Source organism: Podarcis cretensis, assembly GCF_951804945.1.
Source record: "Podarcis cretensis genome assembly, chromosome: 10".
Classification (NCBI taxonomy): domain Eukaryota; kingdom Metazoa; phylum Chordata; class Lepidosauria; order Squamata; family Lacertidae; genus Podarcis; species Podarcis cretensis.
In genome coordinates this window covers 67,892,806-67,908,122 of record NC_137179.1, presented here as the reverse complement: position 1 = coordinate 67,908,122, position 15,317 = coordinate 67,892,806, and the positions used below count along the sequence as shown (strand labels likewise).

Genomic DNA, 15,317 nt, shown 5'->3' with positions numbered 1-15,317 from the left:
ACAACCCCAGAGTCTGTCAAGACTGGCCCGTACGGGCAGGGGTAGCTTTACCTTTACCTTTACCTTCTTAGAGAAAATGTAGGGTCCGGCGATAATGACGAATCGAAAGACGACCGAGGAAGCGCTTCAGCTGAGGGGAAAGCAACGCGCGCTCTTGGCTCCCCGCTCGGAAAAGAGCCTGCCAGCTGCGTAGGGAGCGCGCGCGAGCGGCGAGAGCGGGCAGGCAAGTGCGCGGCTCCGCCTGGGAGCCCTCGGCCGAGATGGGCCTGCGACCTGAGGCGAGCCGGGAGGGCGGGCTTGGTTACGCAGTGCGGCTGCAGAAAACCTGAAGCTGCTGCCGCCCGGGCACAGCCAGAGACAGAGAGCCAAGCCGCGCGCCTGGTGCAGAGCGAGGCGCCTGCTGGTCGGGGAGGCGGGCTGAGCAGGGGCAGCGGAGGGAGGGCAGGAGGGCTGGCTGAACCCAGCGCCGCTCCGCCTCGAGGGGCCGGGAGCGCAACGCGCCGCGGTGGGCGGAGTGTCAACCCTGCTTGGCTGCTACCTATTCATTCCGCCAGTCACCTAAAATGGCTGGAGAGGCGAGGAGGTGGAGGAGGCGCCGGAGGTGAGGCGCGCAGCTCCCTCGGAACAGCGGCTCCCGCCTCCCTCGCTCGTCCCTTCTCCCCTTGGCTTTCCGTGCGCAAGTCGAATTAAATGACACGCTCTTTCTCCCGAGCCCGCCGCGCCGCCCAGCTCTGAGCCATGTCGGCCGGCCAAGACGAGAGCTCCGTCCGGGTTGCTGTCAGGTAAGGAGTCGTGTTCTTGCTTCTTCTTCGAGGACAACCCCCCTCCCTCCCTCCCGCTTTCCTTTGTTACCTGCTATCTCTTGTGGGGGAAATAGAGCGGGGGAGATTGGGCCGGGGGCGCTGGGAGAGAGGGGAGAAAGAGTGGCGGGGGTCTGGCTCTGGGACGCAAGCCCGAGGAGGTCCGAGAGGGGGACAGGTTGCTCGCAGCCCCTCTCCCGTCGCTCCCTCCTCGCATTTGGAGAGGGGCTGGCCAGTGGCGTAGCCTGGGTTGTCAGCACCCGGGGCAAGGCAAGTAATTTGCGCCCCCTAACCCCTGGATTTGCGCCCCCTAACCCCCAGATGTTGCGCCCGGTGCAGCCGCCCCCCCTGCACCCCCCACGCTACTCCACTGGGAATATGCTTGCATGGGTGCAGTGGCGTAGCGTGCGTTGTCAGCACCCGGGGCAAGGCAAGTAATTTGCACCCCCTAACCCCTGGATTTGCGCCCCCTAACCCGTGGATTTGCGCACCCTAACCCCCAGATGTTGCGCCCGGTGCAGCCGGCCCCCCCTGCACCCCCACGCTACGCCACTGGGAATATGCTTGCATGTGTGCAGTGGCGTAGCGTGGGTTGTCAGCACCCGGGGCAAGGCAAGTAATTTGCGCCCCCTAACCCCTGGATTTGCGCCCCCTAACCCTAACCCCCAGATGTTGCTCCCGGTGCGGCCGGCCCCCCTGCACCCCCCACGCTACGCCACTGGGAATATGCTTGCATGGGTGCAGTGGCGTAGCGTGGGTTGTCAGCACCCGGGGCAAGGCAAGTAATTTGCGCCCCCTAACCCCTGGATTTGCGCCCCCTAACCCTAACCCTAACCCCCGGATGTTGCGGCCGGTGCGGCCGGCCCCCCTGCACCCCCCCATGCTACACCACTGGGGCTGGCAGGTAGCTGAGGCAGCAGCAGGGAGCCGCCGCCTCCCTCGCCAACTAACGGCCTGCTGCGAGGGCCAGCAGTCCGACCAAGGCCGTTGGCCGCCAGGTTAATTCAAGGAAGGGCTTGGCTGGTCCCGGAGAGGGGCTTCGCCATAGGTGGATCTGCGAAACTGCTGCCCGATCGCCAAGTTAGCGAGGACGGACTGGGATGCTGGCGGGATCAGGCTTCCCTGCACGAGCTTCAGCTGCTGGCCTGACCCGAGAGCTGGGCTCTCTCTGCTTGCAGCTGTTGCACGGAGGAATTCGGTTTCCTTCGGATGCTGCATATTTCATCTCTGGGGTTTAATGGTGCATCAGCTGTGTCCGAGAAACTGGTGCGTGTGGACGAGGGGAGGAAGGAGAATCCAGACTTTTAGGCCTGGTCTGTGGCAAGACTTAAAAAAAGGTGGTTGACGAATGTATTCCTTCCTGGGGTTTGAAACACTAAGCGATTGCACGGGCAGTGTGTGTGCAGTGTTTGTTTGTTTTTTAAGCTGTCCCTTTTTTGGCTTGTGCTGAATTGCATTCCAGAGACTGCTGTGCTGGGTCTGTGGGGCTTTTGTTGCAGCCAGTGAGCCAGGCCAGGACTGTAACTGGATTGGCTAGTTGCAATTGTAAAGAAGTACCAGCCAGTGAATTCATGCGTGCTTTCTGCTCAGGGATGGAAAATTGCAACATCATCCTCCGGCACTAAAAAATTAATGAAGCCTTTACAATAGAACCTGCGTGTTGGCTAGGCTGCTGCAGAGAGCTTGCCACATCCCCTCCCTCAGAAGTTATCAAATAAGTTTTTCCACGTTAATAGTTTTCGCACTGGGAAGGTGGGCACATTTAATAATCTAGTAATACTCCCAATGACATATATGTGAGTAGTGTGTCCAGTTTGATCAAGCAGCACTCTAAGAATGAATAAGGGGTTTGGGGTTAGTGCCCCATAGTGCCATTGTTACCTGAAGGAGGCAGGGATTTTGAAGTCTGGTAAGACTCTTGCACCTTTGCCATCTGTGAGGGGCACCAGTAAGCAAACCTGAACTTCACACAGGTACAAGAACTGAGAATTAGACGATCCAAGTTTAACACGTCCAGTTCAAAGAGGTGTTTCAAGCAGTTTATAAATGCCTGGAAATTAACCTTTCCAAGTATATGAAACTTGGGGGGGGGGGGGATGAATTCTGAGCATTGCAAGTGTGTTAGTCATTTACTTGGCTAAAACATGGCAGCAATTGTTTCTGCCTAAACTTGTACAGTATAGCCATCACCTCGTCCCACCAATACAAGGGTGATCCTACAGTGCGAAACCCATTCAGATGCTTCCCCCAAAATGCTTTCCGTTTCATAAAATTCTAACAGAAGTAACAACACATTTACAAAATACACAGACCCCCACCTTTATCTGGGTTTCAACTGTATGAAATAACGATATAGTTCAAAAAACGATGAGCTGTATAAAAGAAAAAATGAAATCAGTTAATCGCAATTATGTCTTTTAGCTGGAGCATCATGCTGCAAGAAACATATTTAGCTTTCACTGTACTGCCAGAACTTATCACTTATTTAGCAATCATGAGGCTAAACAACGTCTTGATATTGAACAAGCAGAGGTTTTGGTAATACTTGTATTGCAAGTGAGTTTGGCAGAGCTTCTCGTGCATGAAAAGGCAACGCCTGGGATGAAACTCAGTGAATACTGCAAGGATTCGTTGTCTTCAAAGTGTTGTGGTGATGTCGCATTAATGTTGTCACTGAATTCACGTGCATTTGCTTTAGGGCTCATGGAGGGTGTCGCCAGCTCTGTAACTGGGCAATAGTCATATCAAGGAAATGCCTCATATTGCTATAGGTTGATGGTTTTTGTACTTAAAATCAGTGAATTGCATTGTACTTACAGTAGCCATACTTACTGTTGATAGATGACTACAGTGGGGGGGGGGGCGGGCGGCGGGAATTAATTGGTCATAGGTGGAAATGATTACAGCCCAGTCTTTAATATTGATGTCAAAATGTTAATTATAACATCCTTCCAACTTTGGCACAGCATCACCAGCTGTGACATGGGATACCCTTCTGTAACATTGGTATATCATATAATTTGGTCCAGTCACTGGGATACTACTTATGCTTTAACTCATGGGTAGGCAAACTAAGGCCCGTGGGCCAAATCTGGCTTAATCGCCTTCTAAATCCGGCCCACGGACGGTCTGGGAATCAGTGTGTTTTTACATGAGTAGAATGTGTCCTTTTATTTAAAATGCATCTCTGGGTTATTCAGCCAGCTAGCCCTGGGGATTATCTAATTGATTTTTGATTTTTGAATTTATTGTTATTCATGTTTTTATACTGTATTTTATGCTGCTTTTATAATTAAGCTTTAAAGTGTTTGAAATTTGTTGTCAGCTGCCCTGAGCCTGGTTTTTGAACCGGGAAGGGCGGGGTATAAATAAAAATTTATTTTTATTATTACTTATTTGTGGGGCATAGGAATTCGTTCATCCCCCCCAAATAAAGTCTGGCCCCCCACAAGGTCTGAGGGACAGTGGACTGGCCCCCTGCTGAAAAATTTTGCTGACCCCTGCTAACCTCTTATATCTGCATACTTGGAATGCACCTACTACAGTAGTTTATTATTATTATTATTATTTTACATAGAATAGAAGGCAATACAAAGTCAATTAAAATTCAAGCAAAAACAACACAAATAGGTTTAATCGGGTATTCTCTCAATCCAAACATTTTTCTGAAAAGGGAAGTTTTAGCTGCTCTCTTAAAGTTAATAAGAATAGCAGCTAGCGATGTCTCCCTGTGAGTGGGGCCGAATATGGCCAGCTGTGTCTAAATTCTCACAAATAGTGGAAATTATTATCAGCAGATTTTAACATGTGGGAGAAGCACTCCTTTCAGATAAGCTGGTTGTTGGGCAGGGAATCATAGAGCTGAGGGTCCTGCAAATTGCAGGAATATGCAGCTGTCCCATACAGGTATTGAACCTGCAACCTTGGCATTGCCAGCACCACGCTCTAACCAACTGAGCTATTCAGCTATCAAACAAGGGGACGTCCGGAGTTTGCACCAATGTGTTGTGTGTATGAAGAGAACAATGTATGCATATAAAAAGTGAAACATCACACTGTAACCAGCTCTTTCCTACTTTGAGGTGATGGCTTGTGTTCTGGAGAAGCATGAAACTAGCTTGCCTCATCTTAAAGGGCTTTTGATTGGTTTCTCTAACAGCAGCCCCTGATGCCACATAGCAAAACCTTTTTGAATAATGGAATAAATATATATGGCACAAGAAGAGGCACTGCGATTCATATCAAATATCACAGTTAGGCTCATGCAAGCTTAGAATCCTTTCCTTGGAAAAAGAAACAAATTTTAATAGTGTGACAGGCCTGTTGTCTTATGCACTTAACTGTTGTGAGAAATAAGACCAAAGCAATATTCCAGCATTCTCGATAGAAATTAACAAGATACGGCTTTAATGTGGCAACCATGCTTGGTCCATGACATAGGATACTTTTAATGATATTTCTGCTGCTGCTGCTAGTATTGGAACAGTATATCCGAGATACAATCCAAAGAGCTTCATTGGTTATGTCTGAAGTCTTGTATGTTTCAATCAGGAACTTTAACTTGGGTTTGGAACAGCCCCTTCCCATGTTGTATTGCAACATGTTTTTGAAACCTGCAAGTTTCAAAAATGTATTTCCACACATAGAACGGTATCGCAGGGTTTTGGTTTTGAACTGGGGCAGTGGTTAGATGAAAGAGATCTATTGAGTTGGCATTCCAGTATGAATATTTACATAGCAGACCTTTATGGGGCTATGCTACACGAGGAAACAGTTCCCGAACTGCTGTGGATACACATGAAAGAGGCATTGATCACATAGTTCGCTGGATTCCAAGAGACCTTGAGATATAAAACTAGATGTTTGAATAGCAAGGGACGCGGGTGGTGCTGAGGTCTAAACCACTGAGTCTCTTGGGCTTGCTGATCAGAAGGCTGGTGGTTTGAATCCCCACAACAGGGTGAGCTCCCGTTGCTCTGTCCCAGCTCCTGCCAACCTAGCAGTTCGAAAGCACACCAGTGCGAGTAGATGAATAGGTACCGCTGTGGCAGGAAGGTAAACAGCGTTTTTGCTCCCTTTGGCTTCTGTCCCGGTGTCCCGGTGTGCCAGAAGTGGTTTAGTCATGCTGGCCACATGACCCAGAAAGCTGTCTGTGGACAAACGCTGGCTACTTTGGCCTGAAAGTGAGATGAGCGCCGCAACCCCAGAGTCACCTTTGACTGGACTTAACCGTCCCGGGGTCTTTTTACCTTTTTACCTATTTGAATAGAGCAGTTGAATTGGAACAGGAAATTGTGTTTCTTTTGGACTCCTATGTATTATATACATATAGGGGTAGGGGAATCAATATGTGATTCAGGTCGGCAGGTATCAAATGTTTTGTTTTTTAAATAGGCACCTGAAACTTCTTAAGTATAATCAAACATTGATTTCTTTTCTGTGTAATACCCACCAAAGATACCATTTAGATTTTATATGCCTTGATAACATTGCAGAAGCTTGATTATGATTAACTTGGAACATACTGCCTGAGAAGTTGTACATGATCAAAGACGCAGAGGAAATGGCTAACCTTTTAGCTGAATCTGTGGTTCATCACCAAGTCATAATTTGAAGCTACTGTCTTGCATTAGGGAATGACAACAGTGAATGATTGTTGTTCTGGGAAGTTTGATATTAGTTGCTTAGATTATTTGCCAGAAGGCTTTTTAGGGCTTTCAGGCTTCACTCAACAAGAATATCTGGTACACTGCTCACTACCCCATAATTATGCATACTATTTTGGAATAGTCTGTGTGCAAGATGATAGCTTCAGGGTTGCAATAATTGGGAAAGCTGGAACATTGTCTCTGGCATTACATCATGTTAGCACAGTGAGTGTTGTGTGTCGTGTTTTGTAAAAACAGTTTATCAGTATTTCAATTTTACATTTATTTAATGGACCAAACTTTGGAGCCAGTTAAAGAGCCCAATTTTCTGGAAAGCAATAAAAATGTGAATCCAGAAATTGTCTGAGAACTCCCCAGCAGAAAATACTGAACTTGGTGTCTTGTGGTGAATTCAATCAACTTTATTTAGTGGCTTTCATTCTTGTCTAACAAATAGTTCAAGGATAGATCAAAAGAAGTATATCTGCATGCTATAACTTGCAAGACAAAGGACCTAACTTAAGAGCTGCACACAGTCCTACATATCAAAATATTTTACTCTTCCATTTTTTTAAAAAAAATCCATAAACTCTTGTTTTTAAGATTGGAAAGATCCATCTGGCAGTTCTCCATCTTTCCAGCCTTGATTACTCCTTTAGCAAAGATAAACTCTTGCTAATGTTATCATGTTCTGAAATGTAAGAATATTAAGCCTGTCGTTTGGTGGTGACTATCATAAAACATAGAAATAATTTCCCCCATTTTTCGACTTGTTGCAGCTCTAAGCACAGATAAAAGGCAAAGGGACCCCTGACCATTAGGTCCAGTCGTGACCAACTCTGGGGTTGCGGTGCTCATCTCGCTTTACTGGCCGAGGGAGCCGGCGTACAGCTTCTGGGTCATGTGGCCAGCATGACTAAGCCGCTTCTGGCGAACCAGAGCACCGCACGGAAACGCCGTTTACCTTCCCGTCGAAGTGGTACCTATTTATCTACTTGCACTTTGACATGCTTTCAAACTGCTAGGTTGGCAGGAGCTGGGACCGAGCAATGGGAGCTCACTCCATCGTGGGGATTCGAACCGCCGACCTTCTGATTGGCAAGTCCTAGGCTCTGTGGTTTAACCCACAGCGCCACCCATGTCCCTAAGCACAGATAGTAAGAGGTAATAGGATCAGCAGCATAGCATGATGTGTGCTTCATGATTCTGCAATTATACCGTGCAAGGTGCATAATTTGATACAGGTATAGGCTGTGGCAATTTTATTATTTTATTGTTTTAATATGTGTTTATGAATTCCTGTAGAATACTCAACACTCATTGTGTTGAGTAAGCTCACAATTTTCTACATATTTAAGGGGTCTCTCCAAACCCTTCCTGGCTTGTTCTTTTTCCTATGCTCCTAGTTCTTCCTCATTCTGTATATTTTACTAGTAGTGATAGTGATAAGGGAGCTGGGAATAAACTGCAGGGAAATGACAGATGTTGGAAATGTTTCTTACACCCCAATCATGCTTACTGAGAAATAACTACCACTTAGCTCAATGGGACTCCATAGTAACTGTGCAGTGGTTTGTGACTTCAGTGCCCCAGTGATATGGTAAAAGTAAGTAAACAGTCAGCGATTAGTAGTGATAAGCACTGCTTGAAAAGATCACTGAGATGGGTGATGAGCTGATCTGAATTCACCATCAAGTAGTTTATTTAAAAATACTGTAAAGTACCGGTAACAGGGTCAACATGAAAGCTGGAGTCATTAATAGTATAAATGTAGATTTGCTGATCTTAACCATGTTTACTTTATCAGCAAGTTTAGCAGCTATTATCAGAACTTAAGTTTGTTTAGGATTGTAGCCACTGTCTTCTTAAGAAAGCCAGTAAATACCTCTCTTTGTAGGCCTCAACTAAGAGCCTTGTCTCCATTTACCTGGACTTGAAATATCCCATTAGCTCACAAGAGCACTGCACAAACACATAATGCACAAGCTTACCAATGCTTTCCTTGATTCAGACAGATCACAAGGTATTTACTTAATTGACAAGCTAACTCTTCCTCCATAGAATATGAGTGTGCTAATTGGAAAACCATTTCCTCTCCAGCATGTTCCTGTGCAATTGTTGCTTGGCATCTGCCTGAAATGCAGTCCTACCTTGCCTGTAACATCATAATAACAGCATGATTTGTTATAATGATCTAGAATACACATTCTAGCGGGTTTTTTTAAATGTAAAATGTTTATTCCCTTGTGCTGCATATGGGGCATTTTAATGTGGCGCTACATTACAGGCACTGGGACGTGGGTGGCGCTGTGTTCTAAACCACAGAGCCTAGGGCTTGCCGATCAGAAGGTCAGTGGTTCAAATCCCCGCGACGGGGTGAGCTCCTGTTGTTCGCTCCCTGCTCCTGCCAACCTAGCAGTTTGAAAGCACGTCAAAGTGCAAGTAGATAAATAGGTACTGCTCTGGCAGGAAGGTAAACGGCGTTTCCGTGAGCTGCTCTGGTTTGCCAGAAGCAGCTTAGTTATGCTGGCCACATGACCCGGAAGCTGTCTGTGGACAAAACACTGGCTCCCTTGGTCAGTAAAGCAAGATGAGCAACGCAACCCTAGAGTTGTCTGCGACTGGGCTTAACGGTCAGGGGTCCCTTTACCTTTACGGTACAGGGAGCAACCAATTTGTGTGGGGTTACGTTCTGGACCCCCATGCGTGTTGGCAGGGCCCATGTAAGGCTGCCCCATCCTGCTCCATCCCCACCCCATTCCACCCCCTTTTCTGCCATTTTTGGGTCACTTCCGGGTTCGGTGTTACGCACAAATGTGTGGTTGCACACATATCGGACAGTCACTGCCTGTATCTTCTGTCTCACCTAGTACAGTTATGACTGACTAGTATTTTCCAGCAGTATAAAACTGGAAGAAAGCCATTTAAGAATCAGATTAATAGTTGCTGATGTTTTATTCAAGATGGAGAATTCAAATGATGTTTCTTTTCCTGAGCGTTATTTATGGAACTTGCCCTCTGCATCAGACTATTGATCATTCAATGGAGAAGGGATTTGTATATGTAATCCATTTGGAGGTCTGAGTACCGCACTTATTCAATAGGAATTAAATCTCTCTAGGATTTGGTGCTGAAACAGCAATCTAATTATATTCCAGACAGTAAGCTTCTTGGTGTGATGACTTTTAAACGTATTTGACATTAACATCCTGTTTGTCTCCTAATGAATTTCCCTGGAGACTTCCATAAAGCTTCCTTGCTTGAAAATCAGTAAGAATATTTTGCTGCTTTCCAGTGCTGCATAGACATCAAATGTTTAAAGAACCTCCCCACCAAAAATAATCCTGGAAATCCTCATGGAGCTGCAATTCCTAGCACCCTTCACAAACTACAGGATTCTTTGGGAGGAAAAAATGCTCTTTAAATGTATGTTGTGTGTGCAGCTTAGCTTACTGTCAGGAACAGTCTCTGTTCAGGGGAGGTATTGTAATGCTCCCTAATACTGTTCTTACCAGTATTCATACTATTTCATACTACCTGGAGGAAGTAAAGGATATACGGTCCTGTCTCATTACAAAGGTTTTTAGCCTTGTTGTGGATCTGTGGTAGTGGACTGTGGTCTACTTCCATCATGCTCTGCTCATGCCTATATAATCTCAATATCTGAGTGTGGCCACGTGTTTTACACCAAGCTGTTTAGTGCTTGTGGCCGTCAAGTAGTGTGGTTGGACATACACATGGGTAGCCCATGACCAATGATACTTAGATTTATAACTAGAACGAATTTTGCTTCCCTCCTAGGTACTGAATTGATACGTAAGGCTCACACAGTCACGCGACTCACCTGTCCTTATAACTCACCTGCAGAACGTGTTGTAATGGTAGCTGATCACACCACAGGAAAATGGTTCTCATGCCATGAATGCTACTAATTCGTAGTAAACTAGAATTGGTGCCATCTTTTTTTATGTGAAGTCATAGGTTGAACATTCTTGGTTTTTTAATGTCTCTAATTTTGAGGATAACAGAATTCTTTAATACTTGCTCCCATTTATTGTATAATAGCGGGTATGGACTCATGGGTATTTCAATGCGTGGGCATTTTGGTAGGATGGCAGGGAACCTACAAGCAGTGTGAAACAAGCTTGTGTGCTGGCAGTGAAGGGCAAGTCTTCCCAACATTCCCTGCTACAGTGTCAGAAAGTGAGCCGACAGCAAATCACACTGTTCTGAGTTGGAGTTAACTCTTCATTAGCGAAACAGCTCAATCCAAGTAGCCTTACTCCATGAGAGTCAGTTGCCAAGACTCAAGGTCCAGGCCTCCTCTCAGCCATCTAAGTCCCCTCCTCTCCAGGGCTTTTTCCAATCAATTGGAGACTGCGCCTGCATGCAGATGCCCTCTTCGCTGCCCTTTTCATACCTCTTCTGGTTCTGGGAGACAAGGGAGGATGGGAGCTTGTTGCAGCAGGAGGGGGGAGACACCCATGACCAGCCTGACTCATCTCTGCCTCTTGGGCTCCCTCCTCCCACCCTCTTGTTTCAGATTCTGCCTCTGATTCTGGACTTCTCTCTCACAGATTCCCACCTCAGATAAGCCCTGTTAGCCTCTTCAGATTCCAACACCTCCACTTCCCAGTCTTCTCCCTTTGACCTCTCATTGTTGTCCCACTCCCAGACCTCCTTCTTCCCTGGTTGGTTCCCAGCTGGTTCCTTCCATCATTCCTCTGTCAGTCCATGTCAGTCCATAAGTCCAGTGCTCTCCAACCTGATGCCCCTGGATTTTGATTTATTTTTTTTGCTGCAGTTCTCAGGAACCCCAGTCAGCAAAGCCCATATGGGCAGGCATCTTGGGAATTTTAGTCCTAAACCTCTGGAGATTATTGTGTTGAGGGAAGGCTGCCCTACTCACCTTAAACACAAATGTAGATACAAGGGAGGTTGATTCTGAACGTTAAATCAGTTGAACAATGGAAATTTGTTCACGCATAAGGAATCTCTGTGGTCATTTCCAACAGAGCTTGGATAAATGTGTATAGATTGTTTTGCTGTAGGCAACTCTGATTTAGCTGCAGGAAGTTAGGTTCAGTGGTTTTCAGTGTTTCTATGGCATAGCTGATACCTGATGGGCAAACATCATTACGGCTTGTTATGGATCTGGTCATTCTCAGAATATTTAGTGCTAAAGCATTCTTGACTTTCACAGAAAGAGGCAGAACTACAGAACTTACTTGGATTGTTCAGTATTTTCCTAACTTAAACATTCTTTCCCCATTCACCCTTAACTTTTCCTTACTTTTCCTTCATTCAGCTTCTTTGAAAAGCTGTGCTAGAGCCTTAGCACCCAGTTTTCTTCCCGGCATTGAATGAACCTCTGAGTTACCACAACATGAATGGCTGTGGAATTAGATTTCAAGGATGTCACCATGGCAATGACATTAAACAAGGAAAGCCTGCATATATGGAAGTTAGCAAAGGGATCCTTAGGCTGTGGATATTTGCAAGAGCTTTTGAAATGTCTCAGTTCTATGGGGCAGCCCAGAATTTGGTTTTCTGTGGTGCAACAATTTTGCCATTTTTGTGTTCCAAGTTCCTCTCAGTGCTTGCTAAGAGTATTCAGTAATAGTCTCAAGAGTTTCATTGTTATAGATTGAAACCTGTTGGTCTGTCTCTTGCATATTTAGAATAAATGATTAATCAGAAAGGGCAATCTTATTTTTTGCTGAAACAGCAGCAATTGTTGGAATGTATATGAATTGTGCAGTGACAGAAGGTATATAAATTGACAGGGAAATTCATTGTGATCTGAAAGCAGTATAGCTAGAATTGCATAGAGCTGTTTGTAAAGCAATTATTTTGCATCAAGCCTTTTATTGGTGATAAAGTTTGTAACTCAATAGGGTGGCAAATCTTGCTTATTTTTTATTTGTATTTTTTGGGGGCGGGGATATGGGCTCTGTTTATAATTTTTTTAGGTACACATACAATACCTTCCCAAAGATATAGTGCTGCTAATACTTATTACTTATATACACTTGAATTACTTTCGTATGACAAAACTGATCTATGAATGTAATTATTCTATATTGTATGTACTTAATGTTTAGTTGTCTTCTACATGACATTCAAGAACATTCTTGAGGGTTTATTGAAAAAAGGGGCAATGAATTTTAGGGTATTGATTCCTAATCAAGCTTTTGTATATCATCTCTCTAGAAAAACTGGTATCTAACCCAGTCCTTGTTAGAGATTAATTGTAGGCGTGATTTGGAAGTTAAAAGGGGGATGTAAAGGTAAAGGTAAAGGTACCCCTGCCCGTACGGGCCAGTCTTGACAGACTCTGGGGTTGTGCGCCCATCTCACTTAAGAGGCCAGGGGCCAGCGCTGTCCGGAGACACTTCCGGGTCACGTGGCCAGCGTGACATCGCTGCTCTGGCGAGCCAGAGCCGCACACGGAAACGCCGTTTACCTTCCCGCTGGTAAGCGGTCCCTATTTATCTACTTGCACCCGGAGGTGCTTTCGAACTGCTAGGTTGGCAGGCGCTGGGACCGAGCAGCGGGAGCGCACCCCGCTGCAGGGATTCGAACCGCCGACCTTTTGATCGGCAAGCCCTAGGCGCTGAGGCTTTAACCCACAGCGCCACCTGCGTCCCAAAAGGGGGATGAGTTTTCTGTTAATATTAAAATTTGAACTGTAAGGATATTGCTCCTCTTCAACATGACTTCTTTTTGGTAAATAAACTGCTAAAAATGAAGTTGCAGGCATATAACATTTTTTTTACAGAATTTTCCTGAAGTTTGGAAAAGATTTAGTTACTCTCTTGGCTAAATATAATAACATTAGCTAACTCTGACATTGTGTGAGGCAAATAAACTGCAACTGTTAATTTCTGAATGGTAGCTCCAAAGGTTAGCAGCCCTTTTATAGAATCCACCTTCCTGAACTTGAGAAAAATGGTAGTTGAAAACTAACTTCATGCTTCAAATACTGCAGTGGTTCTCACACACATTCGGCTGTTACAGTAAACCATAGACTTGTTCTTGGCTTATTTATCGTGGTTTGTTTGTCTAACCATAGTCTCAAGTTCACACGCAATGTTGAACCAGGGATTGAGGCTAGTTTGTCCTCTGCATTAGGACCTTGGTCAAATACTTGCTGATCAGTTGACTTGTTGCGCCAACCCTAGTTACTCAATACTTAAAATTATATTGGAATATGGAAATACATAGTACATAGACACTTGCCCAGAAGATGGACAAGTAGGCAAAAAATGAACACCTATTATTAGGCAAGCTTGGGTTGGTGTGTTACCAACAGCTTTTGAGTTTCACATGACTTTCTCAGAAGCTTTGACCCAATGGGAAATATCATTTACAGAAGTTGTGGAATAAGCTCTGCTTCATCAGATGCATGAAATGAATGTTCTACTATAATGTGGCAGTCTCTAGTCTGATCATGCAACAAACTTTCCCACGAGGCTCTTCAGTTTCCAAGGTTCTTTGTACCAGGGACTGCCTGCATATTTCATGACACAGAGCATTGGGCATCTGCCACCAACATAGCACAACCACATTGACACGCCCCCCCTCCCCCGTTGATGTGAAGGTAAATGGAAACGGAATTCTACTTCATTTGTTTTATGCCTCTTGAACAATAATATCTCAGGGTCTTTCTTGAGGAAATGTGTTTAACTGGGGGTGGGGGCTAAAAATAATATCTGAGAACAATGGAGGGGGGAATTTATTATTATTCAGTTACTATATTTTGGACCAAGAGCACATTTCAGGATTCACAGAAATGTGGTTGGGTTTTCGAATAACATGTGTTAAGTGTGATTATACCTCATTTTATCCATAGATTAAGGTGCCCCTGAGGAATCATTGTATGTGATATGAACAAAACATTGTATGTGGTATGAACAAAGGAACAGCTGCAACTGCCCCCACCCAGATTTCCCTTATTTGGACATAAAGAAGCTTTTGCACAAATGTTTCTGTTTGTTCGTCTTAGACATTGGGTGATGAGGAAGGGGGTGAGCCACCTGTCTATTCCATATTGGAAGGGACACCATTTGCATTTATGTCTGACTCAATTAGAAAGCCTATCCATCAGAATCAATTTTAATACCTCTGATGGGTAAGCGTGGTCGAAGCGAATTTGTGTTCGCTGAACTCTTGCAACTGGTATGTGAGGGCTAAGTCTTCTTTACCATCAATCAATTACTTTGGAAATACTGGGCTGGAAAACACAGAGATGATTCTTCAGTTAACTCTTTCTTGACCGTTCCAAATTATAAAGCTGTAGCTGTATAAATGATATACACTGGCATTCGCGAACAGATGGTTTCATTGTTCTTTATATGTTAGCAAGTTATCCTTTCCTTTAGGCCAATGGAGGAGACTTCTGGTTCGCCTTTGTCCGGGGCCTTGATTCAAAGCAGTGCAGTGAAATCAGCACTAGCAGCTGGCGAAGACTACTTACCATCATTGCCTCCCCCTGCCCCTGTTTTTTGTGGCTTTCAGACTTGTCTGAAGGAGAGATGAGGGACCAGGCTGTAAATCACCTGGTCTGGTCAGGAGACCCCACCTCTTCTGAGCTTTATTTAAGCTGTGGCAGCAGTAGGGCTTGTTTTGGCCTGTTAATTTTGACTTTGCATTGTACTTGGTATGTGTCAAGACTATATTTTACCGTAACATTAAATTTACCTCATGTTTACTGAATTGTTTGTTGTTGTTTTTTTTAAAAAAATATTTATACTTTTCAGGTTTATACGTTTCACTGATTTTACAATCATTTTGACATTTCAAAACTTGAGTTCCTTCCTCCTCTTTCTGCGGTTCCTTAAATTTATTTTTAATATCTTCTGCATAT

At 44.9% G+C, this 15,317-nt stretch overlaps 1 protein-coding gene across 9 annotated transcripts in view; it reads left to right on the top strand.

The window, feature by feature from the left end:
* The first annotated feature begins 451 nt into the window (after positions 1 to 451).
* Positions 452 to 15,317, top strand: part of KIF21A (kinesin family member 21A) — a 105,054-nt gene continuing 90,188 nt past the window's right edge. For 6 of the 9 annotated variants that reach the window (XM_079994040.1, XM_079994038.1, XM_079994037.1 and 3 more), the window contains exon 1: positions 453 to 782. In XM_079994040.1, coding sequence (XP_079850166.1) covers positions 739 to 782 — 44 coding nt within the window. In that variant the 5' untranslated portion in view covers positions 453 to 738. Of the gene's footprint in view, positions 783 to 15,317 lie in introns of all 9 variants that reach the window. The other 3 variants (XM_079994043.1, XM_079994044.1, XM_079994036.1) reach the window with 2 other exon arrangements.